This window comes from Melopsittacus undulatus, chromosome 18 (genome assembly GCF_012275295.1).
Source record: "Melopsittacus undulatus isolate bMelUnd1 chromosome 18, bMelUnd1.mat.Z, whole genome shotgun sequence".
Lineage (NCBI taxonomy): Eukaryota > Metazoa > Chordata > Aves > Psittaciformes > Psittaculidae > Melopsittacus > Melopsittacus undulatus.
This window is the reverse complement of record NC_047544.1, coordinates 3,503,564-3,531,333: the sequence shown is the minus strand read 5'-3', so window position 1 is coordinate 3,531,333 and position 27,770 is coordinate 3,503,564. Positions and strand designations below refer to the sequence as shown.

General features: G+C 59.0%; 1 protein-coding gene across 2 annotated transcripts; it reads left to right on the top strand.

Annotated features, from left to right (window-relative positions):
- The first annotated feature begins 1,379 nt into the window (after positions 1–1,379).
- ANK1 (ankyrin 1) lies at positions 1,380–27,770 on the top strand. Of its 2 annotated transcripts, XM_034070474.1 has the most exons (44): positions 1,380–1,502; positions 3,162–3,263; positions 6,639–6,737; positions 7,567–7,665; positions 8,011–8,109; positions 8,191–8,376; positions 8,512–8,610; positions 9,124–9,222; positions 9,534–9,632; positions 9,828–10,025; positions 10,112–10,210; positions 10,548–10,646; positions 10,870–10,968; positions 11,095–11,292; positions 11,394–11,492; positions 11,571–11,669; positions 12,579–12,776; positions 12,957–13,055; positions 13,417–13,515; positions 13,812–13,910; positions 13,993–14,085; positions 14,179–14,251; positions 14,582–14,605; positions 15,291–15,390; positions 15,643–15,721; positions 16,002–16,099; positions 16,186–16,410; positions 16,762–16,916; positions 17,030–17,241; positions 17,336–17,540; positions 17,650–17,746; positions 17,996–18,224; positions 18,347–18,472; positions 18,561–18,680; positions 18,805–18,889; positions 19,061–19,135; positions 19,697–19,828; positions 19,932–20,078; positions 21,196–21,748; positions 22,208–22,472; positions 23,616–23,699; positions 23,886–24,035; positions 24,283–24,404; positions 25,756–27,770. In XM_034070474.1, exons 1-43 carry the CDS (start codon positions 1,464–1,466, stop codon positions 24,379–24,381), a joined length of 5,733 nt encoding a protein of 1,910 aa, XP_033926365.1. In that variant the 5' UTR covers positions 1,380–1,463; the 3' UTR covers positions 24,382–24,404; positions 25,756–27,770. The 2 variants fall into 2 exon arrangements, with proteins under 2 accessions (XP_033926365.1, XP_033926364.1); XM_034070473.1 differs by lacking the exons at positions 1,380–1,502; positions 3,162–3,263; positions 6,639–6,737; ... (35 more) ...; positions 21,196–21,748; positions 22,208–22,472 and adding an exon at positions 23,175–23,464.

Here is a 27,770-nt window from a genome sequence, read left to right as displayed (position 1 = left end):
CAGCAGACAGAGCAGGATTACTGAGCCTGTGATGCAGCCCTTGAAATCCAGCCTGAGCCTTTGCTTTGGCACCGCTTCCCTTTGCTCATTGCCTCAGCCACAGATGCGATGGGCTTGGTCAGGTCCAGGCTTCGCATGTTGGGGAAGGCGCTAGGACATTGGTCCAGCAGCAGGAATGCTTTGCAGGACAAGGCTGTGAGCAGGGCAAGGCTCTTCTATTCCTGTTCCTACCTGTGAATAGGAGCAGAGGAGACACTCATCAGGGCTAGGAGAGGGAAAGGGGAAAAGGTAGCAGGCAAAGGGAGCTTTTTCCTGATGGAAAAGGAAGGGAAAGAGGACAGAAGCACAGCCTGATGTGCTGTGCTGTGGCTTTCAGCTTAGAAGGTCTTGTAGCACTTGCAATATCCAGATCCCAGGCGTCTTCCTTAGGGAATTGCTGGCAGCAGCCTCCTGACACTTCACATCTTGAATGTCTGAAGCCTGTGTATAAGGGTAAGCTGCCATATAAGAGTGCAAGAGGTACACGGCAAGTGAGGCAGCTCCTTTTCCCCCCTGGAATAGCTCCTTTTGCTAGGAAGAAAAAGGGGAATGGGAAGAAATACTACAAACTCCAAAAGGAGAACCAGTAGAGGCAGTCTCTGGAAGCAGTTGCTGTGTATCCTGGGGCACACGGATATACTGGGAGGTACATATACCATGCCCATGCTGCGCTTGGTGCTTATTAGTAGATGGTAACAGCAACGTGTGTATGCTTGTGTTGAGATACGTTGGTGTTGTGCTGACTGGGATGTGTGTGTATCCCTCTGATCCACACATCTACCTGTGCCCACGGGGTCTCTGCATGGGAGATGGCAATGTCCCAATGCCTCCATCTCTCTGGTGAGCTATAGGTCAGTCCCACCATGCACACTGGCATCAGAAGGGTAGCATGGCTCTTTCCTTTGGAGCTGAGCTACCCCTTCTTCTGGTTGCATGTGTTCATCTGACTACTGCTGTCTGATCTCTGCATCCCTCTGTGCACCTCTGAGCATGGGGAGCAGAAGGGCAGCCCCAACACATCCACCATGGCCCTGACCCTCAGCATCCAGAGGGAGCTGGGACCCATCTCCTGAGTGGCAGCTATTACCTGTGAAGTGCTGGCTCCAGGGCACAGCTGTGGGGCTTGCTCCTTCTCTGCTGTTCCCGAGGCAGCCCTGCCCCATTCCCTGCACTTGGCAGCAGTCATTTGCTTTCCGGAGGCGGCTTGGTATTAAATATCCTGTCTGACACAATAATGGAGAGAAAATGAACAAATTCCATTAGCGGCTGGCGATCCCTGCAGGGTCTGCGCCGGAGCGAGCAGCGAGCCTGTATTTTTAGATAGAATGCAATGCAACTCACTGGCTGTCTCAAAGCTGGGGAGTAGATAACCAAGGAGGGAGAAGGGGGACGTCAGGCTCAGGTTTCAGCTCAAGTGCCGGACTATGGCAGCACGCAAGGGCAGGTCCGGTCCAGACGTGGCTGTGAGTATCCACCGCTCTTCTTCATGCCCGCAGAGACCTCTGCTTTGCTTTTCTGCCTGCTTTCTGCTCTGCTGCTGGGGCTGTGGGAGACCGGAGCCTCTGCAGAGCATTACCACGTTAATCCTCACAGCTCCATGTGTGTCCCAAGGGTGGGAGAGCCTGGCTGAGCTGCGCTTTGGCTTCCACAGGGCATTGCTGTTGGAGGTCTGTGCTGGGGCTGGCATGCGGGCAGCATAACTGAGGTGCTGCCTTGTCACTGATCCTGACCCGAGATGCAGAGGTTCCCAGCAGGGTCTGGAGCTGGAAGAGCTCTTTGTGTTCAACCTGTTGCTTGAAGCCTGTTGATGTTTCCTTGCTATAGACATCACGCAGGGCTCCAAGGGCAGGCACCCAGTGCTAAGCACAGCACCAGTGCAGCCCTCTGTACATCATCCCCTATGACAGGAGCACTGCTGTGAACTGGGGGGCACGTCCCCACTGGACCAGGTTATCCCCTGGGCTGCTGGCAATGGAGCCAACTGGCACAGGAGGCTGAGCATCGGCACACGGAGGCTGCGCCAGGACGTGCATGGAGGTGTTGCCTCCACCACTGTCCCTATAAGTGCCAGGCACTGGCCCTGCAGGAGGTAGTAAGGCAGTGGTCCCAGGATGTGGCTGTTGCTCTGGGGTAGGAGGCTCAGGCAGATGGGCTAAGGGAGGCGGATGGAGGACAGCAGAAGGCTGTTGTGCTGCTTCAAAGCCTGGGTTCTAATGGCTGAGGCTGCATCATCCTGCCTATGTCTGCTTCTTCTGTGACCAGGCCACTTCTAAGCTTGGTGCACCACTGTAGCCAGGTTGTGGCACTACAGGATGGGCTGGGATGGCAGGGGATAGGCTCTTGTAGAACAGGATGTTCCCTGGTCAGGGTCAGCCTGAGTAGTACAAGAGGGGTTCTGATTTGCTATTGGAGCTTAAGGCAGAAGAGGGTATCCTGTGCCTTTGCTGTGGATGTCTCATGGCTCTTTAGGCTGGAACTAGTAGGCATCCACTGGCACAAGGTCCCAGCCTCACAGCCCCACATCACTGCATTTTCATCCTGTTGTTCTCCAGCATCTGGTGAACCATCCCATGGTCTTCATTTGCTGCCTTACACTGCTGAATAGCGATGCTTCAAGTACTGCTGTGCCTTGCCTGGGTTCCAGTGGTGCCGGGAGGCATTGCCTTGCTCCTGATGGAGGAGAACACCGTAACTCCCCAGCCTTGGGGGTGCCGGTACCGAGCTCACTGCTGATGCAGGCGGTCTCTGGAGGACAGGATGGGCTCACCACGGCTCCAGTCCTTCAGCCAGGACATGGGCATTTCCTGGGCCAAGGGAGGCTGCCAGGGTTACAGGAGCCCCTTAGAGCTCCCTCCCTACCCCATCCACAGGGCTGGGATGAGCTACAGCCCTCCCTTGGCTCTCCTGCTAATGGATGCTCTAAGTCCAGGTCCCAACCATGCCGCTTCCTCTCTGACTTGGGTCCTGTCAGTCTGTCCCACCTTGACCTGCCCAGGCTCTGCCTCGTCTGCCTGGTCTCTGTAGGCACGTTCTCTGCGACCGATGAAGAGCTGGTCCTGTGCTGGTGATGGGGGAGAGCAGAGGGACCCTGAGTCTTATTCGTTGTCTTCTTCTCCCCAAAGGCCGATGCTGCGACCAGTTTCTTGAGAGCTGCAAGATCCGGGAACCTGGACAAAGCCTTGGATCACCTCAGGAATGGGGTAGATATTAACACCTGTAACCAGGTAGGTGAAACCCACAGGGCTTCTGGTACCATCTCTGGTTCATGTGAAAATGTGCCCTGGTGGCTGCCCAGGCCCAGTGACAGTCACTGCACCCCTTCCTTGTGCTGCTCCCATAGGATGGAGGGAGGGAGGTTCCCCATGTGCACAGCTGATAGGAGCACATCCCCTGATCCCAGTGAGCAGTGTGCTAGGGAGGGGAAGGGATCACCAAGGGCACATCTGGACCCCTTGTCTGTGGGGCAGGGAGGGCAGCAATAGCTTTAAGGACCTGGGAGCCTGGCTGGAGCACAGCAAAGGGTCTTAACAGGTAAGCAGAGAGGGAGGCTTCTGTAACTGGGACAGATGAAAGGGGCTCATGTGCTTATCAAAGGGCAGAGCAAACAGCACAGGGGCTGGGATGTTGCAGGAACCCCTCCTGGGGTATTCTCCCTGCATGTGATGCTCGGGCTTTCAGATTCCCCTTGACACAAGCAGGGGACGGTTCCAAGGTGCCAGCAGAGATGCCTTAGGAGGCTCTGGTTCCTCCCAGCCGGGATCAGGGACCGGTCTGCCCAGGAGAGCAGAGCTGCAGGCACAGAGGCAGCGTTCACACATCATCCATGGAACGTTTTGTACCTGTGCAGCTGCCAAACGCAAGGGGTCATCCTGACCCGGGGCTGTGGGGGTGAGCTGGGGGGACAGGAGCCTGTGCCAGGCCGGGGCTGGGGAGGCTGACTCAGCAGCCAGCACCAGTGCCTGTTGTGCTTCAGCATCGAGCCCCCACATGAAGCAGAGCTCAGACCGGCTGATGTGTGCACTGCAGAGGCCAGTGCTTATTGCACAGGGTTTGAGAGGAGGGGAAACGAGTAGGGACAATGAGGTGTTCCATGTCCTCACTGCTCCCCTAGGGAAAGCAGGAGCAGGGAGATCCCTGTGCCACTCCAGGGATGGATGCTGCTGCTGGGGATGCTGCCACGTTCCTATATGCTCTGTGTGTGCAAACCTGGCAGGGAAAACCCTCTTTGCCTGGTCACCAATGGCTTGAGCAATGGCTTGATGAGGGGATGCAACACCTTGACAGGCAGCACGTGGCTACAACAGCATGAGACTGTTCTTTCAGTGACAGCTTTGCACTGGTTCCTGCCATCTCCCTGAGGTTAGATGGCACTTTGGGGTTTCCTTCTGAGGAATATCAGACCTGTGGGAAAGGTCCAACCTCACATGTCCTGTATTGAATAAAGAGGGATATATGTGGTCAGACCTATCCCACAGGCCCTGTATTCTTACTCAAGTGCAGAGACCTTGACATGCCATCTGATCTTCATCCTGCCGCTTCATCCCCTCCATTGCTGCCATCTGCATCAGTGTCTTCATCAGCCACCTCTCTCATGTCCCGAATTCCTGCATGCTCCCATCGCATCCCTGAGGAGCTGGAGGCCTGAGGATGAGCACATGTCACTGCCAGGACCCCTCCAGCAGGGACCAGCGCTGTGCTAGCACATGGGTACCAGAAGATGTCTCTGCTGGGGTGGTCAGTCGCAGTCCTGATGGGCATCCCAGGCAGGGCCCTGCTTTGGTACAGGCAAAGTGCAAAGCCCTGGTTTTTGTGGCTGTCTGCAGCTGTGTTTGTCGCATTGGCAGCTGGCAACTGGGATTACTGGGAAGTGTTTATGGCACTTAGTGAGGGAATGCATCACCTTTCAAAGGAAGCACATCCTGTGGTGGTTCTGGGTCAGATGAGCTGTCAAGCCAAAAAGCAAACGTGCAAAGCAGCCTCTATTGCTCCTGGAGCAGCAACATCCACTGGGAAACAATGTTCTGCAGGCATTGCACTTATTGCTGTAAGAGAATAATGATTCCTCCCAGGTTTGCAGCATTCAGAATGTTAGTTGTGAATCTCTTGCTGAGGGGAGCAATGGGGCAGAGAAAAACAGAGTCTAAGAGGTATGTGTCTGTGGCCACATACCCAGCTTGTGAGCTCATGAAGGTAAGGGTGTCAGTGACCATCTGTATGGGGTGGTGCAGTGAAAGAAGCTGGGCTTGACCGAGGTGAAGGGCTCAGTGTAGCCTGGCTGGGGAGCATTTCCTTTCTGTGGCTCTTTGCCTGTGATTCCTCATAGCTGGTGCTGTGAGTGAGAGAAGGTGGAAAACCCTATTCCAGCCTGATAATGCTCTCGAAGCGGTTCTAACTGAAGTATTAAGGGCTGGAACTGGAGCCTCCAGGCATTTTCTGCTCCCCTACATACATTCAGGTGGGGATGAAGCAATTCTGTGAAGGGATCATCCAGTACAGGAGCTGAAACAGATGGTGGGGAGGTGGAGTGCTTGGGCAGGACTGTGTGCTCCCAGGGAGCTGGCACCTCTCTGCCCCGTGACAGCATTGCATAGGGGTGAGTAAACATAGTGCATCCACCTGGGAGAAGCGAGGGACAAGGGGAGTTTGCCTTATGGGAGGCAGTGACATCTGAAATAGCCTGCAAGTATGTGACCTCTTTGCCAGAAAATATCCCAGCCCTTTTGTTCCTATCTGGGAAGTGGAAGAAATGGAAATAATGGAGCAGAAGCTGTCTTAGCAGCCGACACCTCCTTCTGACAGCCCAGGGATGCTACAAGGGCACCGGGCAGCCCTTGGCTCCTCTGCTCAAGCTCCATGTATAGGATAAAGGGAAGCTAAACTAGGGCACAGGCAGAGATGCTCCTGAGAAGTCACTTCAGTTGTCTGAGAGCTCGCTGGCACTGGCAGAGCTTACAGCCAGCACCGCATCTGCATCCTTTGCTGCCTCTGCATCGTGAGCATGGGCTGCAGGATGGGGCTGCTGGAGGGCAAAGCCAGGGTGAAGCCAGCTGCTGGGCTGGAAGCTTCTGAACTGATGTGGATTAAATCTGGCTGCTGCTTGATAAAATCATTGCCCCATGAAGAGCTTCTCACTGCACTTGCGTCTGTGTAAATGCTAAAGGTTTGTAGGTGCACTTACACAGCAGCTCTGGTGCACACACAGAGCTCTGGGGCTTAGGCTGGAAAAGCAATCGCAGGGAGAGGCACCCCCCAAGGAAAGTCACTTGAGCAGAGTGGAGTTGGTATCAGGGCTGTGTCATGACTGAAGCAGTGCCTGTGGTGTCAGACACACACACATGGTGCAACCCATCCATAGGAAATGCATGTTTTGCTCATGAAGAAACCTCCAGCATTACTCAGCAGCTCGGTATTCCAGTGCCCTGGCAGCATGGAACTCACTGTGGCTGTGCTGGATGTCAGTGCTCCGGAGCAAGGCAATGGACCTTCTCCAGCATGGGCCAAGGGCCCACAGTTGTGTCTGAAAGAGAGCTGGGGTAGGGGTCTCCTCTGGGAGCCCCATCAGGTCACTGATACCCCTGTGCCACCTTTGCTCCCTCCAGAATGGGCTGAACGCCTTGCATCTGGCCTCCAAGGAGGGACACGTGAAGATGGTGGTGGAGCTGCTGCACAAAGAGATTGTTTTGGAGACCACGACCAAGGTGAGGACGAGGGAATCCGGTCACATTAATCACAGCTCCACACCCTGGGCAGTGCATCAGGCTGTGCTGCTGGAGGAGATGGGGGCTCCTCTCCCCCATGGGCACCACTGTGAGCTCGGGAGGGGGATAACCAAGGCACAGCGAGTGCTGTCCTTACATCCCCTGGTGCTGGCAGCCGGCTCGGGTCAGCCCCCGTGTGCTGCAGCACGGAGGTGGCCTCGGTACCAGTGTCGCAAGCCTGTGGAGCTCTGCTGCTCCGTCAATAACGCATCATTCCCTGCCTGCATCATCCCCTCCTTGCATCATTCCCTCCTGGCGGGGAGCGCTTCTCGCTCCGTGACAAGCGACACAACGGGGCTGACAAACGAGCAGCCTCCAGCACCATCTGAAGGGCTGCGGGAGCAGGATGGAGGGGGGGGACCGCTCGGCACCTCCCCGTGGTGCCTGGTGCTCTGCCGCACCCCCCAAAGGCACCGAGGAGCCGGTGTCTGCGGTTCCCCATCCCTCGGCTCGGCTGGGATGCACACTGCAGCTTTGCCTGAAGGCTGCCAGCTCAGCTCCCCCATCCTCCCTCCCCTCCCCGTGCTGGAGGTACACGGAGCCTGACAGCGCATACAGCTTTGGCTGCCAGGAACTCCATGGGGAAGATGAAATCACTCTCTTCTCAGTCCAGCAAGTGTGCAGGGTGGCTGCCTGGGCTACAGCAGGGATGGGGCATGGGCTGCAGAGCCCCACAGACTTCCCCCTGTATTACCATGTGTCAGGCCCATCTTTCCCCAGCACCCTGGGCTGCTCCAGCCCCTAAGCATTGCCCCATGGTGTCTTTCAGAAGGGGAACACAGCCCTGCACATCGCTGCCCTGGCTGGACAACAGGATGTGGTCCGGGAGCTGGTGAACTATGGGGCCAACGTCAATGCACAGTCACAGGTAGAGTGAGTTGGGATGCGGTGGGAAAAGCACCCAGCACACACGATGGTGGGAGCTGTGCCCAGCTTGAGGCAAGGGAGAGCAGTGGCAGGGAGTGAAAGGCAGTGTCTCCTGGGTTGACTGTTGCTGCAAAGCATCCTCTGGGTTTATGTGTGGGGAGGCTGGAGCTGTAGCTCCCTATGACTGCTCAACCCTTGCCATTTCTTCCTTTCTCACACCCTCACTGTGTGTGCTTTTGCCCCAGTTTATGAGCTGGGGGTGTGGGTGTTGATGGGGTGTAGGTCTGCAAAGAGCTTGAGGAACTGAGGAAGAGCTGTGTTGATGCGCATGGCCTTGTGCTTGCAGAAAGGCTTCACCCCCCTCTACATGGCAGCGCAGGAAAACCACCTGGAAGTTGTCAAGTTCTTGCTGGAAAACGGAGCCAACCAGAATGTAGCCACAGAGGTGAGACCCTTGGGAGCACCTTAGGGCAGTGCTGGATGTGGTGCCACGGCTCTCCCCTTCCAACCTGCCTGTCCTTGACAGGACGGCTTCACGCCACTGGCCGTGGCTCTGCAGCAAGGGCATGAGAACGTGGTCGCTCACCTCATCAACTATGGCACGAAGGGGAAGGTCCGTCTGCCTGCCCTGCACATCGCAGCCCGCAATGATGACACTCGTACAGCTGCAGTGCTGCTGCAGAACGACCCCAATGCCGACGTCCTCTCCAAGGTGCGTGCCTTCCCCATCCTGTCCCTGGGAGCTTTCCCGTGTCCCTATGGAGAACAGCAGCTTGGTATGCTGTGTTTGTCCATCCTTTCAGCAGGGAGCATTCTGGCTGGGCTGATCCCTCCTTCTTTCCCCTAGACTGGATTTACCCCCTTGCACATTGCAGCCCATTATGAGAATCTCAGCGTGGCCCAATTACTGCTGAACCGTGGAGCCAGCGTCAACTTCACACCCCAGGTGAGCACACGGTGGGAAGCTGCTGGGAGTGGGAATGCTGCAGCACCAGAGGACGATGCTGAGTTTTATACATGTATATACTCATATATATTTATATAAAAGTCTATAAAAACTTACAAAGTTTTCCTTTATACATCCCATGAGACACAAACCGCTGACAAAGTCTGAGGGTAGCATTAGATCCAGCCACACCTGGGCTCCATCCAGAGTTTAGAAAGCAAGTGGGGGGTCTATTCTGAGCCTCGTGACTCAGTAGCAGGGTGTTCCTTACCCTTTGTGCCTTTAGCCCCCTCTTTAGCTCAGTTTCACCTCGATTTTCCTCTGTATGCTTCATCCATGTACTAAGTACTAGATGGAGCCTTGACATCGAGTTCTGTTCAAGCATACCTTTATAAATCATGTTATACCTTTATAAATCATATTAAACCCACTGATGCCTTTCATGGTCATTCCTTGAGTGACCCTAACCCAGCCATTGAGTGCTCCCCCTGACAGACCTCTGTCCTTCTGCAGAACGGGATCACTCCCCTGCACATAGCCTCTCGCAGGGGCAACATCATCATGGTGCGGCTACTGCTGAACCGCGGCGCCCAGATAGAGACAAGGACCAAGGTGAGACTGCTTCTGAACCAGCAGCAGGTACATGGGATGTCCCCCTCAGTGAGCTCCTTGTGCCCAGGGAGCAGTGCCCAGTGCATGTGAGCACCTTACTGGGTGTGCTGGGAAGGTGCCCTCTGCACGAAGGGGATGGACCAGGTTCATGTGGAGATGCGAGGAGGCTGCATGGCTGCAGCGGGGGGACCTTCAGAAGAGGAAAAGCTCTGTTGTGCCTTATCTTACAAGCCCAAAGTCCCTGTTAACTCCCCTGTTTGAGGGGGAGCCTTGTCCTTCCTTGCCCACACTGAGCCCTTCTCTCTCCGCAGGATGAGCTGACCCCTCTCCACTGTGCAGCTCGCAATGGACACGTGCGAATTGCAGAGATCCTGCTGGACCACGGTGCTCCCATTCAAGCCAAAACCAAGGTACCCATGAGACTCTGTGTGGTTGTGCTTGGTGCCCGGTCCCAGGGCAGGATGGGGTGGGTAACAAGGCTTGTGCACCACTGATGCCACCCGTGGCAATGCTGGAGCTGAGGTTTTGGCCTGCCCGAGGGGCAAGGGATGGTGTTGTGGCCGGACCCTCCTGCCCAGTGCTGATGCCCATCTCCATGGTCACAGAACGGCTTGTCGCCAATGCACATGGCAGCACAGGGTGACCACCTGGACTGCGTGCGCCTGCTCCTGCAGTATGGTGCTGACATCGACGACATCACCCTGGACCACCTCACACCACTGCATGTGGCCGCACACTGTGGGCATCACCGCGTGGCCAAGCTGCTGGTGGAGAAGGGGGCCAAGCCCAACTCCAGAGCACTGGTGAGTGGCATGGGGTGGGCACAGGGATGGGGTGCAGAGAGGGAGGGCTCTCATAAGTGACCCTGCATCCATCCCTCCATCTGCAGAATGGCTTCACACCCCTCCACATCGCCTGCAAGAAGAACCACATCCGGGTAATGGAGCTGCTGCTGAAGACGGGAGCATCCATCGATGCTGTCACCGAGGTAGGTGGGATGCAGCCAGCCCCATCAATCCTGCTGCTGCCCATGCAGAACAGGGGGTGATGGCCTTGTTGGCTCTGCTGGTCCCCAGGCACCTTCCTCATCACAGCTCAGAGCTCTTTGCAGCTCAGGACATGCTGAGCTTGGCAGCCTCTCTCCACAGCTGCTCCCTGCAGGGCCGGGGACTGCAAAGGGAGTCAATAGGTCTCCATATCCCACTCAAGCTGCTGGGATGAGAGCTTTCCCCTATGCTGGGGCGTGCCACAGGGACAGGGAGGAAGGGGCAGGAATTGATGCTGGCAAAGCAGTCATCCCTCATTTGGCTCCTTTCTCTCTGTAGTCCGGCCTGACCCCCCTGCATGTGGCTGCCTTCATGGGGCACCTGCCCATCGTCAAGACCCTGCTGCAACGTGGAGCCTCTCCTAACGTGTCCAATGTGGTGAGTGCCACCATGGCTTGGGAACTGGGCATGGCAGGATCCAGCAGGAGATGGGGATCCCTGCTCCCTCTGCGGCCCCTGCTCTGTGCCAGCAGGAGGAAGCAGCAGGGAGCAAGCAGACAAGGTTGTGGGCACTGCTCTCCTGTGCTCAGACCAGAGGAACGACTGCAGGAGGGCATTTACCCTCCTGTGGCCTCACCACTTTATCCTCTCCTTGGTGCAGAAAGTGGAGACACCCCTGCACATGGCAGCCAGAGCTGGGCACACAGACGTGGCAAAGTACCTGCTGCAGAACAAAGCCAAAGCCAACTCCAAGGCCAAGGTGGGTACCGAGAACCTGTGTGATAGTGCACGGGTGCTGGTTTCTTTGCTCTGTGCAACGTCAGGAGCAGGGCTGGGGCCTTTTTGGCACAGCAAAGTGACTGCTCCACATCTGCCTCCCTCGCAGGACGACCAGACCCCTCTGCACTGTGCCGCACGCATCGGCCACACTGGAATGGTCCAACTCCTACTGGAGAACGGCGCCGATCCCAACCTGGCCACCACTGCAGGGCACACACCTCTGCACATCACTGCCAGGGAAGGGCACGTGGACACGGCCCTGGCCCTGCTGGACAAGGGAGCCTCACAGACCTGCATGACCAAGGTGGGCTGGGGCAGGAGGGGCAGCATCCTCCTGTGCCCAGCGTGGCACCAGTGCTGTCCTCCTCGCCCTGACGCGCTGCGATGGGCTGCCTGTCTCCTCAGAAAGGATTTACCCCTCTCCACGTTGCAGCCAAGTACGGCAAGGTGGACGTGGCAGAGCTGCTGCTGGCACGTGAGGCTCACCCCAATGCGGCAGGGAAGGTGAGGGGATGCTGCTGTGGGGTATGTGGGGCACGGAGAGGCTCTGTGTGACCTCCTGTGCCATGTCCTCCTCCCCAGAACGGGCTGACCCCACTGCACGTGGCTGTGCACCACAACAACCTGGAGATCGTCAAGCTGCTGCTTCCCAAGGGGAGCTCCCCACACAGCTCAGCATGGGTAAGGCTGGACAGGGAGATGTGTTTGGTGTCATAGGCCAGCAGTGTCCCTTGATCCACTCTCTGCAGCAGTTATCCTGCTCCAGGACAGGCAGTGTCAGGGATGATCCCTGCTGGCAGCACTGGGGCTGTGTTTTCAAGGCAAGCCCTGCCAAGCAGCGCTGTGGTCTGGCAGTTTGGGGAAGCACACACCAATGTTTGCATGCAGCTACAGTGAGTCAGAAAACCCAAGGGCTCGTGCGACTCATCCCACTCTGCCTGAGGATGGGGAAGCATCTCCCCAGTGAGCAGAGCAGCATCCTCCCTTCCCCACAGTGTGTGCAGAAGCTGCATCCTGACAACACTCAAGTGGCTCCTGGTGTCGGCCCTCCCCATTTGGCACTTGGCTCTTCCTGGCGGGATGCAGGAGCATCGGGAGCAGCCGGTACCGGTGCCAATCCCTGCTGCTCTGTATCACTGGGCAGAGCTGTGCTCAGGGCCCTGCAGGCTCTGCCTGAATACTAATGCTGTGTATTGGAGTCTTGCTCCACACCTCAGCCAGACACGTTCTAGGAGGGCTCTGTCTGCCCTGGCCTCTCTCAGCTCCATGTGGCTGAATGATTTAGCTGTAGGAATTAGTGTGTGGAGAGCTCCAGCACAGCCAATACCGGTTGAACTGGTATCTAAATGACTGCAGGAGAGGATTTACCTTCCTGCAACCTCACCCAGCTGAACCTCATCTTTACAACCCCTGTGCTGATGGGGCTGGAAGTGTGGGATATGGCCTCAGTGTCAGGGAGATGGTTCAGGTGTGCGCCTGCATCCCTGAGCTCTGGAGGACGGGAAGGATGCACTGGCCTGGAAGGAGGGACAAGGTGGCACTTTCTGTCCCTGCTGGTCTGAGCCCTGCCGTGCACCTCTCTCCCTGCAGAACGGGTACACCCCCCTGCACATTGCTGCCAAGCAGAACCAGATGGAGGTGGCCAGGAGCCTGTTGCAGTATGGGGCTTCTGCAAACGCAGAGTCCATGCAGGGAGTCACCCCCCTGCATCTGGCATCCCAGGAAGGACACACGGACATGGTGGCACTGCTCTTCTCCAAGCAAGCCAACGGCAACCTGGGCAACAAGGTGGGTCATTGGCATGTCCTGCTTGAGGGAAGCAAGCAGTGAGGAGCAGACAGTGATGCTCCTTGCTGACAGCAAGGGCCTGGTTGGAGACCTGAGGTAGAGTGTGGTAGAGCTGCAGTGGTGGCATTGCCACTGTCAGTGATGGCATTGCCACTGTGCCGACACCTCCTCTGTTTGCAGAGTGGCCTCACTCCTCTCCACCTCGTGGCCCAAGAGGGACATGTGCCGGTTGCTGATGTGCTGGTGAAACATGGAGTCACCGTGGATGCAACAACCAGGGTAAAGTAGTGCACTGACTACGGCTGTGGTCCTATAGGCCTGCTATAGGAGGAGCAATGCTTGCCTTTTTGTGCAAGTGTCCCCCCTCTCACAGGCATCCTTACCATCCTGTCTGTATCCTGAGAATCCTTCCCCTTCACCCCCCTCTTCCCTGCAAGGACAATTCCTGCCTGTTTGCACAGCTCATCCCTGCACTCCTGGGCACAACATGGTGTTCTCTGCAGTTTGCCCTCTGCCTTGGTTCTCATCCTGAAGCCCTATCCTTCATCCATGGAGGCTTGCCCATGGGATGAGCATACCCAAGCCAGAAGGGCAGGAAGCACCACTGATGGGCAGGCTGAGAGCTGATTTCTTCTTTCAGATGGGCTATACTCCGCTGCATGTGGCCAGCCACTATGGGAACATCAAGCTGGTGAAGTTTTTGCTGCAGCATCAGGCTGATGTCAATGCCAAGACTAAGGTACAGAGATGTCCTGTGCTCCAAGCACCCTTCTGCTCTGGGTGAGAGCAGGCAGGTTGATGGGGAGGGCTCAGCCTCCCTCCCTGCTTCCACTTCTCCCTCACATCCCTCCTCTCTGCAAGGCTGGAAGCTGCTATAGCCTGGCTACAGCCCTGAGCAAGTGCTGGGTTCTGTAGAGCAGATAGGATGGAGCTGCCCTAAGCTCAGTCATGAAGCACAATGCAAGGTTTGGGGGGGCATTTCTGTGGCCGCAGACCCCCATAGCTGATGCCAGCCCCCTCTGTCCTCCCCTGCAGCTGGGCTATACCCCTCTGCACCAGGCAGCGCAGCAGGGCCACACGGACGTGGTGACCCTGCTGCTGAAGCACGGCGCCTCTCCCAACGAGATCAGCACCGTGAGTACCACGTTCACCCGCATCTCCTCGCCCCATGGCCAGCCCCGGGGCCGCTGCTGACCCCGCTTCCCTCCTGGCACAGAACGGCACCACTCCTCTGGCCATCGCAAAGCGCCTGGGCTACATCTCGGTCACAGACGTGCTCAAGATCGTCACGGAGGAAACAGACATGCTGGTGAGCCCGGGACTGGGACCAGTGTGGGGCTGGGAGCTGGGTGCGAGCAGGGCTGCAGCAAGCGCTGGTCTGACTCCGCTCTGCTCCCTGCAGTCCGTCGGTGACAAACACCGCATGAGCTTCCCGGAGACTGTAGACGAGATTCTGGATGTGTCGGAGGATGAAGGTGAGGGAAGGAGCTGGGATGCCCCATCCCGGAGCTCTGCTGCATAGGCACTGGTGTTCTGATGGTCGGGGAGGGGGGAGCTGTGTGGTCCCACAGTGGTCTTGCAGAGCATCGCTGGGCTCCTGGGGTGGCACCTCCCGGCTCGGGTGCATCCCTGCGCTATGCAGGGCTATGCTTGGACCTCTCCGTGGTCCCACACCCCAGTGCAGGGACCCCTTGTGCACGCAGAGCCGTCCCCATGCCCTGCTCTGCAGCGTGGTACCAGCTCCCAGCCTGCGGCTGGTCCCCTCCCACCGAGACCTCACCTTTTTGCCTCTTCTTACTTTGCAGGCACTGCTCATGTCACAGTAATGGGTATGAAATGTGTCCACCCGCCCCAGCTCAATGGCCCATTTCACCCCATGGCCACTAACCATCCGCACGCCACCTCCATCGCCGCGCTGCCGGCCAGCACCGGCCCCATCCTGCCCTGCCCATCCGTGTCCGTGCTGCTTGCTGTGGTGTGACTGCATGAACGGGGGGAGCCCAGCTCCTGCCCCTCTTGGTGCTATAACCAACTCCAGTGCCCTCCACAGCTGCCCCTTGCCAGGGCAGCCATGAACCAGGGGGCTCGGGGGGCTCGGTCCCCTCACCATCACCACCCTGCTTTGGGGGGTGCTGGATTCCCTCCCATGAGTCCCTAGCGGGTGTTAACGGGTCAGCAGGCAGGGTCTGTGGCTCCAGGCAGGGTTGGGGTGTCCTTCCTGCATCCCCTGCGCTGCTCCTCTAACAGGCACGCAAGGGCAGGATGTCCCTGCAGGCTCTGCTCTGTGTGTGGTGCTGTGTGAAAGAGGTGCTGACAGCTACCACAGCCCCTGTCCCTGACCCACAGACACCCCATATGGCAGAGGGCAAAGCTGCCCCTTGGCTGCCTGAGATCAGGGGATGAGCGTGTGTGGCCAGCAGAGATGTGCCCTGAGGAGGGATGGGTTCGAGGGCTGGATGTCTGTGCTCCTCTGTCCTCCTGCCTTCCGCATGCTGAGCCAGCGCTCTGTTTCAGAGGAGGAGCTGGCAGTGCCAAAGCCCAGGGCGCTGGATTCCAAGGACCAGGAAGGCAAGAGGGAGATGATGGAGTTTGTGACCACAACGACACTGGAAACGTAAGAGGGATGGTGGGCAGGAAACTGGTACAGGGCATGGGGCCAGCCTGGTGCTGGGCTGGTTTGCGAGCAGGGCAGGGACAGCTCTTAGTAGGGAATGGGTTAGCAGAGCAGGCATGGGGTTTCTGCATCAGGACATGGGGTCACTGCTGGGTTTGCCTTTGTCTGGTGGTCCTCGCACTCCCTGAGTACAACCAGGGGCTGAGGGGCCTGGAACAGCCCCTTCAGTGCTGCCATTGCCCTCTTCTGCAGGGTGGAGCTGCCAACCATCCTGCATGTCCCGTGTGTCACACCTGAGACCGTGGTGACCAGAGCAGAGGAGACAGAGCAGGTAGGACCTGTGGAGACAGGAGCTGCCTTCATGCTGCACACACACTCAGGGTCCCCACAGGAGTGGGTCATGAGACACATGAGGCACAGCCTCCCACAGTCCCCCAATGCATCCCCTACCATGGGAGCCCCCATCACCACAGAGCCAAACCATGGAGCGGGTGGTGGGGACAGACCTGGTGGAATGGGGCTGCACAGGGAGGGTTGTGACACTGTGGAGGAGCAGGGACCCCCAAGAGGACCCTGTGCTCACGGGGGGGGCTCTTCCCTGCCTTGCTCAGCCCTCCAAGGAGTTCGATGAGGACTCGCTGATCCCCAGCAGCCCTGCCACCGAGACCTCAGATAACATCAGCCCCGTGGCCAGCCCGGTGCACACAGGGTGAGTGCTCAGCCCTTGCGGCACACACGGGTGCTGTGCAGGAGCTGGGGTGCAGGATGCCCACCTGCCCATGCCTCTGTGCCCAGGTTCCTGGTGAGCTTCATGGTGGATGCTCGAGGTGGGTCCATGCGGGGCAGCCGGCACCATGGGCTGCGTGTGGTCATCCCACCCCGTGCCTGTGCCGCACCGACCCGCATCACTTGCCGCCTGGTGAAGCCACAGAAGCTGCCCGAGCCCCCTCCACTGGCCGAGGAGGAGGGTCTGGCCAGCAGGATCATCGCCCTGGGGCCTGCTGGTGCCCAGTTCCTCAGGTGAGCACATGGGAATGCAGCACATGGCCCTCAGGGATGGGGATGGATCCAGGAGGGAAAGACCTCTGCCCATCTCCATAATGGGGTCTGGTGCAGGAGGGATCCTGCATCCGGCTGAATGCATCGTGTTGGTGGGCTGGGTCATTCCAGTGTCATGGAGCAGTGGCTGTGCAGTGGTAGGCATAGCACAGTCCTACTGGGCACAGAGCCCTGTGTCCCAGTGCAAGGGATGTGCACATTCCTGCCCTCTCCAGTGGCTGTGCAGCATGGGCAGAGCCCAAGGACTGCTTTGCTGCCTGCGTGTCCCGGTGGCAGCAAGTGGATGCAATCACCTTTCCCTGCTGCCTGCAGCCCTGTCATTGTGGAGATCCCACACTTTGCCTCCTATGGGCGCCGAGACCGGGAGCTGGTGGTGCTGCGCAGCGAGAACGGCTCCATGTGGAAGGAGCACCGCAACCGCTATGAGGAGAGCTACATGGAGCAGCTGCTCAGTGGCATGGATGAAGGTGAGCTTCATGGTGCTGGCAGGCAGGGGCTTGGCACGGAGCAGCTCTGTGCAGGCTGCTCTGGGAGGTGGAATGGAGCTGAGTGACCAGTGATGGTTGTGCTGCCCTTGCAGAGCTGGAGAGCCTGGAGGAGCTGGACAAGAAGAGGGTCTGCCGCATCATCACCAATGACTTCCCTCTCTACTTCGTGGTCATGTCCCGGATTTGCCAGGACTGTGACGTTATCGGCCCTGAGGGAGGCTCCTTGAAAAGCACATTGGTGCCCATGGTCCAGGCCACCTTCCCGGACACGGCTGTCACCAAGCGCGTGAAGCTGGCCCTGCAGGTGAGCCTGCCCCACGGCACCGCAGCTGCAGCTGTACCAGCAGCATCCACAGCACAGGGGAAACTGGTCCTGATGCTCTGTGTGTGTGCTGCAGGCTCAGCCCGTGCCCGACGAGCTGGTGACAAAGCTGCTGGGGAACCAAGCAACCTTCAGCCCCATCGTCACGGTGGAGCCGCGCCGGAGGAAGTTCCATCGCCCCATAGGGCTCCGCATCCCATTGCCACCATCCTGGAAGGACAACCCCCGGGACAGTGGTGAGGGTGACACCACCAGCCTGCGCCTGCTCTGCAGTGTGATCGGTGAGCCTGCATCCAGGGCTGGGGATGCAGCTCTGGGAGCCAAGGAGAAAGCAAATGCCTGGGGGATGCAATGGAAAAGCACCGCGCTCATCATTGCTTTCTGCTGCAGGAGGGACAGCCCAAGCGCAGTGGGAAGACATCACAGGCACCACAAAGCTGGTCTATGAAAACGAGTGTGCCAACTTTACCACCAATGTCTCTGCAAGGTGAGTCCAGGGTGGGCATGAGCTCATTTGGGGACCTCTGTGGTTCTTATTGGGGTGCAGCTTGTGCCAGGAGGTGGCCCCATGCCCCCATGTCCTCATACTTTGGGATCATTCTTTGTGCTGGGGTTGGGGTCTCATTACCGATGCGGCTGCTCCTGTACCCCAAGCTCTATGGGCACCCTATGGTGCAGGTTGCTGTGAGGGGCCAGCATTCCCTGGCACTGGGCCCCTGACCCATCCCTCCCACAGGTTCTGGCTGGCCGATTGCCCGCGCACCGCCGAGGCCGTGCACTTTGCCACCATGCTGTACAAGGAGCTGACGGCCGTGCCCTACATGGCCAAATTCGTGGTGTTTGCCAAGATGAACGATGCCCGGGAGGGTCGGCTGCGCTGTTACTGCATGACCGACGACAAGGTGGACAAGACTTTGGAGCAGCATGAGAACTTCACGGAGGTGGCGCGCAGCAGGGACATTGAGGTTTGTCTGCAGCAGCAGGGGACAGTGATGGCAATGGAGGGGACTGGTGCAGAGAGGATGCTGTCCAGGGGCAGGGGATGCAGGACTTTGAAGGGTCTGAGGCTGTTTTCTGCTCCCTGCAGGTGGTGGAGGGGATGCCTTTGCACGTTGAGCTCTCAGGGAACCTGGTGCCTGTCAAGAAGGCCACTCAGCCCCGCACCCTGCTCTTCCAGTCCTTCCGGGAGAACTGCCTCAGCATCCCCATCAAGGTACGGGCAGGGTACCCAGCAGGTCTGGGCTGCCCACTGGGGCCCCTGCACTCGCCCTGTGCCACCTAACCCGGCTCCTGGTGCCCAGGTTCGGGACAGCAGCCGGGAAGCCAGCGGCTCCCTGTCTTTCCTGCGCAAAGCCATGAAGTACGAGGACCTGCAGCATGTGCTGTGCCACCTGAACATCAGCATCCCACCCTGCAGCAAGGTGAGCACTCAGGTGCCGCAGGCTGACAGCTCTGTCCTTATGGCTGTGCTGTCCTGGGTGCCAGGGCAGAGCCATTGCCCCCTTGTCAAGCTGCTGACCCCTTGTTTTGTGCCTGCTCTCCCAGGGCAGCGGCAGTGAGGAGCGCAGGAGGACACTGACACTGCTGTCTCTGCGGGAGCGGTACAGCATGCTGAGTGAGACCAGCTTCGGTACGCAGCCTGGGATGCCCAAGCCTGGGCTGACCCTGTTGTGCTGGTGCCAGCTTCCCTTTCCCTACAGATTTCCTTGGTCCTGCCTGTATACAAGGCTATGAGACCACCCCCCCCCCCCTTTTCCCTTCCCCTGCCCAGCTGAGGCTGTGATTCCTTCTTCTCTTCCAGGCTCCCTGAGCAGCACGGACAAGGCAGACCAGAAGATGGTTGATATAGCAGAGCAGCTGGGTCTCAGCTGGGCTGGTGAGTCCATACCTGATGGCTCTGAAAGCCGACACACAGGAAGGCTGGAAACAGGCTGCAACAGGGAGTGAATGTGCTTTACACTGTCCAGCTGGTGTGCACGCAGTCTGTACTAGCTCCTCTGGCAGGCTGGACCCATGTGTGCACTGAAATGCACTTACCTGTAGCTGTACATGTGTTCACATCCACACACAGACACCAGGCCAGGGTTTTGCTTGAGTTGTGCACATCGCTGCTGTTTGTGGAGCCCAGCGCCATCACTGCAGCCACACACACAACAGCAGGACCTGTGCTTGTCCTTAGCATGGGATGCTGCTACCCTGGTGACAGCCAGGCTGGGCAGAGGGGCTTCAACCTCTGCTCCAGCCCAGCTCCTGCTCCTGTGTTGTGCCAAGTTCAGTCGTACATGACCAGGATAGGGATAGGGTTAGGGTTCAGGTTGGGGTTAGGGACCCTGTGCTGGGTCTGCCTGGACCCTTCACAACGTTCCTCAGCCTCTGTGGCTTGGGAGCTGGCAGTGGGTACCAGAGGGGTGATGCTGAGATGTGGTGTCTCCCCCAGAGCTGGCCCGTGAGCTGCAGTTTGGGGTGGAGGAGATCAACAGGATACGTGTGGAGAACCCCAACTCCCTGCTGGAGCAGAGCTTGGCCTTACTCAACCTCTGGGTCAGCCGCGAGGGCAAGAGCATCAACAGTGAGTATCTGCGGTGCCTGTTCTACAGGCAGGGTTTGGGGCTCACTGCTCCCTGGCCACGGCCATGCCCCCCCACGATGCTGAACCCGGCTTCCCTCTGCAGTGGAGACTCTGTACACGGCACTGAGGAACATTGACCGCAGTGAGATCGTCAACACGCTGGAGGGCTCCGGGCGGCAGAGCCGCAGCCTCAAGGGCAGCTGGCGCTACACGGACAGGGACTATTCCCTGTCACCATCCCAGATGAATGGTGAGTCCATCCCTGGGAAGACACCAGCTTCTGGCCAGCAGGAGGGCCCCAGGGCCAGAGCCAATGCAGGCAGATCAGGGCTGGTATCTTGTCTAACCAGTGGTCCCCATGATCTCAATGGGCACAAGGCATTGCTGGCAGCGCAGCCTCGTCACTGGGGTTTGTGGTGAGGAAAGCTTGGATCTGCCTCCTCGGAAGCTCTCAGGAGGGGTGGACACATGTTCCTTATCCTGATGTGTCCTGGATGGTGGTCCCACATGGACCCGTACTGGGGAGCTGGCACATGGCTCAGGGACAGGGCTTTGTGCTGCTGTGGCTCATGGCTCTGTCCCTCTCCATCAATCAAACATGCCACCTAACACCATGAGGTGCAGGCTCTCCTGAGGGTCCCTTCTTGTCACCTCTCTGAGCTCATCCTGGCCTCTCCTCTCATCTCCCTCCACTGCCTGTCCCCACTGTGTCCACCTCTGGGAGCCACATCCTGCTCCAGTGACTGCATGTCACCAGGGATGCTGCCCACCCCTCCTGCACTGCCCTGCGCTCCTTCCCTCGCTGACCCTGCACTGCTTGCCCAGCCAGGCACCCACACAGGGGAGAGGTGCCCTTTCTGTGCTGGGGTCCCCATGCTGTGGCTGGGACAGGCAATCCCTGCCTGCCTGGGGAGCAGAACAGGTTCTTGCTGATCATCAGGGTGGAATAGAGGCCAGTGGGATGGCTTAGAGCTGGAAAAGGCTGAGCAAAGCCACCTGGGTGTGTTGGGGTGCCTTGCTTGGCTGTAGTCTGTATTGGTGGGCCTGGGATGTGCATATGGACCAGGGTACCAAGAGGGCACTGTGTCCTGCAGTGTGGATTGGGCATCCCCACAGGTTATGGGCAGCCTCAGGACTTGAAGGGAAGCAGAGCAGCACTTAGAAGCATAGAATCACAGAATGGTTTAGGTTGGAAAGGACCTAAAGATCACCCAGTTCCAACCCCCTGCCATGGGCAGGGACACCTCACACTAGACCATGTCACTCAAGGCTTGCCCATCACTGTCCTTGGAGCCTTCACCCTGTTTCCCTTCTTGCCCCACTGTGCTTGTGCGTGCTGGGGATGACTCCTCTGTCTGCCCATATAGGTTACGCTTCGCTGCAGGATGAGCTGCTGTCCCCTGCCTCCCTGCATTACACGCTGCCATCCCCGCTGCGTGCTGACCAGTACTGGAATGAGGTGGCCATCATGGATGCTATCCCCGTGGCTACCACCGAGCAGGACGCCCTGATGGAGATGTCCGACATGCAAGTGTGGTCCTCGGGGCTCACCCCCTCGCTGGTGACTGCTGAGGACTCCTCTCTGGAGTGCAGCAAGGCTGAGGACTCGGATGCCACAAGCGAAGGCCGGTTCCCTGGGCAGCTCCTAGCAGATGCACATGGCCCAGACCACATGGGCTCTATGGACCTGGTTGAGGATGACACAGTGGACTCAGATGCCATGAATGGCTTGATTGACCTTCTGGAGCAGGAGGAGGGGCAGAGGCCGGAGGGGAAGATGCCGGCCGGTAATCGCCAGCCAGAGACTGGGGAGCAAGAACCGGAGGGTGAAGCCTCTTTTGTTTCAGTTCAGCAGAAGGTGCAAGCCAGGATCACATCATCACCGACCATCACCCACATCGTGGAGACGCGTGAGGACAGGTACCGTGCCTGGGGGTGCCAGGGTGGCTGTGGGGGGGGAGCAGAACTGCCTTGCCAGCTATTGCCCTGTGCTGGGCCAGCTGCAGCCATCTCCCAGCTTTGCTTGCATCCCTGATGGTGTCAGCATCCCTGGCACAGATGCTCTGAGGTGCCCCTTGCAGAGCACTAGGGAGGGACCGCAGGCAGACCTCCAGATCCTGCATGTGGGTCATGTCCTCCTGCATTCCCAGCCCAGCATTGCCTTAGATCCCAGCAGCCAGGCTGTGGGGCGGGCAGGGAAGGGGCTTGTGCCCTTTGTGCATCTGTGTCCATGCTGCTTCTGCTGGGTGCCCATCAGTGCAGAGCGGGGAGCCCAGCGCCGGCCAGGGCTAGGCTGGTGCTCAGGGGGCAGCACTCCATGGCAAAGCTGACTGCCTCTCTTTCTCTGTCTTTCTCTCCCTGTCCCTCTCCGGTGCCCAGGCTGAGGGACTGGAATGCAGAAGGCTCCTTTATCTCCTGCCTACAGGACCTGACAGAGGGCTCCTGGCAGGAGGGGGTCACCCGAAGCCTGCTCCCAGCGCACACCACAGCCTCCGGGGCACAGGGCCAGGAGCAAGAGCAGGTCCTGGTGCGGGCCGTGGAGCTGGTGCGGGTCAGCTCCACAGAGGACAGCGACTGGCAGCCCCAGCACCCCACGGGCAGCTGGCAGGAGGAGGCAGACAGACACTTCTTTGGGCAAGTGAGGGTAAGAGCAGGGGGACCCGCAGGAGATGGAGACCCAATGGAGATGCAGACCCTGTGGACAGCCCTTTGCTGAGCTTGCCAGGAGGCACAAGTCTCTTGGCGTGTTTTGTGCCCCTCGGGGTGCCTCTCAGCCCAGAATAGCCTGCTGAGCTTGATACCTGAGCTCTAGCTCTCCATTTATAACCCAGCCAGCTCGCTGTGTGCTTCCTTATCGAGTATCTGCCCTGGCTGCCGGCCCAGCAGCCTGCTGGGGCCAGAAATAACACTGGTCTGGGGGCCAGGCTGGGTGGGGGGCATCCTGATGCAGCCATATGGAGCCGGCAGGTACAAGGTTAGGGGCAAACACCTTTCCCTTGGCCAGGGCACACTCAGCCACCCCGGCAGTGTAGCTACACTTGGACACGGTTGCTCTGCAGTCACATGCGGGTCCAGTGACTCCCAGCTCCAGTTATCCCATGACAGAGGACCGCATGCTGTTCTCCCACCATAGCCAGGCTGTTGGCTACTGGTGGAGAAGGGGACGGGGTCTGTCCCGGTTCCTGCCTGGCTGGGGATGGGTGTTGCTGTCACAGCCCTGGCCCCATGACTGGAGCTGTGAGCACAGGGGCCGCGCCAGCTGCCCGCTCCCTTCTCGCCGCCCATCACCGGAGCCGCAAGCTAAAGTTACAGCAGCCCCATTGCAGCGCTGGCCCCACAGCAGCCTGCGGCCCCACGGCGCTGCTGCCGCCCCGGGACACCCCATAGGGCATGGCTGGGCTGTGAGCAGCCAGCAGGATGTGGGGTTTCCTGGCGCAGCTGATGGTCGCGCTGGTGCTGCTGGCCTTCTTCCTGGTCAGCTGCCAGAACGTCATGCACATCGTCAGGGGCTCCATCTGCTTCCTGCTCAAACATGCCCACCACGAGCTGGACAAGGAGCTCGGGGAGAGCCAGGGGCTGGCGGACGACGAGGAGGCTCTGTCCACCAGGGTCGTCCGCCGGCGAGTCCTTGTGAAGGTAACGGGAGCCGGGGTGGATGCGGCAGAGCAGTGAAGGAGCGGAGCAGGGTGGGAGGAGGCTGTGGGGTCCGCGGCAGCCGCGGTGCTGTGCGTGCGGAGCGGCTCCTGTCCCCCCCGTCGTGCCCTGACCTCCCTCCTGTCCCCTGCAGGGCAATGAAGTCCTTCACCTCCCTGGCGAGCAGGTGACGGAGGAGCAGTTCACGGATGACCACGGCAATATCATCACCAGGAAGGTGAGTGACCCTCTGCCCTGCTCGGCCGGGCAGCGCCGGGGCCGCACACAGGGCACCCGTACCCGTCCGTCTTCGGTTACCGGCACGGCTCCAGCCACCCCCTGCGCACCACGTGCGGTCTATGGCCGGGCTGGGCAAGGAGGGGGGTGCAGAGGAGACCCACAGCGGCTGTGTGGGTCTCTGCAGGTCATCAGGAAGGTGGTGCGGCAGCTCGGCCCCGGAGACACGCAGGAGCAGGAGGAGCTGGTTCTAGAGGGGGATCCCCATGACCTGGAGGCTGAGGAGGATCACTTTATGAAGTACTCCATCCTGCACCGGGACGGGCTGGGGGCCAAGGTACAGTGTGGCTCATAGCCCTGCCTTGCAGGCTCTGCGGTTCCAACACCCTCTGTCCTTTCTTCTGCCCTGCTCTCTCCTCTTTCCCCTCTAAGGCTTCCAGGGGCAGCTCTTGCCCCACTGCTCCAGTCGTCTTGCTCCATGTTCTTCTGCCAACTGACTCTGCTTTTCCCTCTCCTGTCCTCTTCTCTATGTGTGTCTGTTCACCCGGGTGATGTCCTGCTCCCTGCCCCTGCGGCTTCCTCAGGAGGAGGTGCGAGCGCGTGTCCCGAAACCAGAGTTCTCCGGGGGCAGGATGGGGGCTCAGATAGTGAAACGAGCCAGCCTGAAAAGGGGGAAGCAGTGACCCCTCAAATGGCCTCTTTGGAGGTAACCCCACCTTTGCTCTTTCCCTCTGTCCCAGCTCCCCATGCTGCTGCCTGCACTGAGCTGCTGGTCATGCACATCCTCCTGGGGAAACGTGCAGAGAGGGGTTACTGTGCTGCAGTAAAGCGCTGCTGGTGGGCAGAGGCGAGCCCATGATGCTTAAACCAATGCTGGGGTGCAGTGGATGCAGTGGGTGCAATGGGTGCAGTAGGTACAGTAGGTGCAGTAGGTGCAGTGGATACAGCGGGTGCAGTGGGTGCAGTGAGCACAGGGCACTGTGCCAGCCTCCACTGTGACCACAGTGCCAGGGCCAGTCAGACAACCACGGGAACTCGGGGTACTGGTCCCCAGGGGCTGTACTGGTCATACTGGGCTGCAGCAGAGGGATGATCTGTGTCCAGAGCCACACAAGGGAGGGGACAGCATCTGCATGGGGCCTGAGCAGTCACCGCTGTCCGCTGCCATCCCCGAATCCGCCACAAGAGGGCGGCACCGAGCTCCGCTGCGCTCCTATGGGCAGGGATGGGGTGCAGCGCCCTAAGGGTGCTCCTGGGCAGCATCAGCGCAGTGGGGATGCAGGAGCAGGAGGGCAGGAGCCTGGCTCTGGCTCTGCAGCGGTCCCCAGTGTGAGCACGGGATCATCCTTGCGTCTTGTGCAGTCCCCGTGCCTCGGTCTCCCAGCACAGTTCACTCTGCCCCCAGTGCAGCACGGTTCTCTTCACTGCCTCTCCTCTGGCCTCTGCTGTACACGCATGGCTGTGTCTGTCTGTCTGTCCTCTCACTGCTCTTCACTCTGTGTGTGGGCTCTCTGTGGGTGCACGACAGTCAAGAGGTTTGTGCTTGTGGTGCATGTTCAATGCAGATGATATCCCATAGCTGCTGCCCACCCCATTCCCCAGGCAGCCCCTGGGTCTGCCTCTCCCTGGGCCATGCTCCTGCTGCTCTTGCTGTCACAGGTAGCATGTGGAAGGGCCCAGGCTGCATTGGGAATGTAGGGGTCTTTCCACTGCTGTGAGTGAGGTGTTTGGCCTGGACCCCCCTATCCCAGAGCCTGCAGCAGCCCTCCCAGCTCCTTCCCAGTGCCACATTGTGCAGCTCAGCTCCCATTTGCTGTGCTCCACATAAGCAATGCCATCTATGCCATTGCTGCTTGTTCCAGGCAGGGCACTTACTGGTGTTTTCTCACTGTCTCTCTGACACCCCCCAATGCTTACCTTGTATTGGGGCAGGATGGGTGCATGTGACAAGCACTGGGTGCAGAAGGGGCTGGGACTGCCATTGCCTGGCTGCCCCCATGGGTTTTCCTTAGCTGTGCCTGCTAACCTCATCTCTGTCTCTCCCTGTATGTCTCCAGGATCTCACCTCAACACCAAACCACTGAACTCCACACACGTTCTGACACATACCTGAGGAGGGGAGGAGAGGAGAACAGAGAGTGGAGGGGAGCAGGGCTGGCTGTACATGTTTCTATAGGCTAATGGCATGATTTCTGTATGAGACATACTTACCGTCCTATCCGCATGACTGACTGACTGCAAGACGCATGAGCTACAGTACTTACAACCGACGGGGGGGGCTCCGTCCCTGCCCCGCTGCTGCCAGAGCCCAGAGGCAGCAGCTCCCACCCAGGGCATCCTCTCAGCTCCTCCGGGAGGCAAGAGACAGCAACCGAGAGGTGGGCGAATGCATCCCTGTGCCCATGCTCCAGCTGCAGAGGGAGGCTGGGGCCGCACGGAGCTGCTCACCCCAAGGAGAGGGGCTCCCCCCATTGCCCATCTGCCTCTGCTGGACTCGCTTCTCATCCCGCTCCGTGAGTGCTGGGGTTGGGGGGAGCAGAGGGGTGCAGGGAGCACAGCTGCCCTGGGCACAGGGGCCGGTGCAGGGCTGCCCATCCGCTCCCCAGCGCAGGCAACGGCTCCGGCCAGGGCAGGGCTCTGGGCTGAGCACTGAGCTCGTTGCTTGTGTTGGAAGTGTAAACTGTACAGCAATCAATCAGCCTTGTGTATATGAACAATAAATACTATGCAAACCCTAGGGACACTCTAGCAGTATGTACAAAGCACTAGCAGCTCTGCTCCCAAATACCTCTTCAGGCTGCAGGACAGGCAAAAACCTTTGGAGTACTCGAGCAGCTCTGGTGAATGGAGCAGGGAGGCAGGAGAAGGGCTCCAGGCTGCCCCGTGGCCCTCAGCTCAGCCCAGCCCCTTCCTGGCCTGGCAGAGGAGCCCACGGGTGCATCCCCATTGGGCTTGCCCATGGTGCAAGCCCCACTTTGTGTTGGTGAAGCTGTAGGACTGTGCTGAGGTGCTTGGGGCTCAGGGAGGATGGGTGATGAGACAGAGCAGGGGACGCTTGTGCCACATACAGGGTTGTGCCCAGCTCTACTCAGCACAATATCTGCTCAGGAGATGAGCCAGGAGCTGCACTATGCACCCTGTGCAAGGGCTTTGCAGGGGACCCCCAAGCCCAGTGGCCCTGGGGATGGTCCTGGGGGGGTCAGCAAGCCCAGAGGCATGGGGGGCTGCTCCCCTGGGTGCTGCAGCAGCCCCCCCTGAGCCAGGGCAGCCCTGGGGGGGCTGCTGTAGCAGGAGGGCAGCATTGGGCAGAGCCCCCCATGCAGCTCTGAGCAGTGCAGTAGGTTGATCTGCTGCAGTACCTGATCCCAGGAGCGCAGGTGCAGGTAGTGGCAATAGGTCCCGTGTCCCCAACTCTGTCCTTTACCGATGGGGGGCTTGGCCCTTGGAGCACAGGGATGTGGGGACCCCTTGCTCTTTGCCCTGGAGGTGGCTGTGGAGCCTGAGTTTGCTCTCTGTGGCCATGTGCAGAAGGAGCCCACTTCCAGCTCCAGGCCCTGGCAGGGCAGCCCCGTGTGTGCTGGGAGGAAGCCGAACTGCAGCAAAGCAAACGACCCAGCTTAGCCTTGGAGAGCAAAGCAGCCCCTTCCCCACCCCAAACTTGAGCCATAAGGCACAGACTCTCCATCCATCGCCCTCGCTGTGTACAGTGACCTCCCCAGCCCCACTGCCGCAGCTGACTCCGTAGCATCACCGTAGACTTGTGTGTGGGTCCCGTGCTTTGGCCTCGTAGACGCCTTAGGGAATGTGCTGCGCTGCAACCGCACCAGACCCCTGCGGTGACATCGCTTTGCGCTCAGATTGCTTGTAGGGCTGGTAGGGGGAGGCTGCACCGACCCTGACCTAGAGAATGCTGCAGCCTGCACATTAGAAGCTTTTTAGAAGTTTTAACAATTCCTTTTATTTCCGTTTTTTAACTGTGATGGAAAAGAGCCTTTTGGCTCTCCTGTCGTAGCCCCTGATGTACAGATCGTTCCCCTATACACCGGCTATGGGACTAGGAGTTAATAAAGAA

Bases quoted from the DNA above. Each gene is read 5' to 3' on its own strand.
- ANK1 (XM_034070474.1), top strand. From the start codon at position 1,464: ATGGCAGCACGCAAGGGCAGGTCCGGTCCAGACGTGGCT. The intron at 13,056-13,416 runs GTAAAGTAGTGC...TTCTTCTTTCAG, and splicing joins CCGTGGATGCAACAACCAGG to ATGGGCTATACTCCGCTGCA. The intron at 17,541-17,649 runs GTGAGCCTGCAT...TTTCTGCTGCAG, and splicing joins CCTGCTCTGCAGTGTGATCG to GAGGGACAGCCCAAGCGCAG.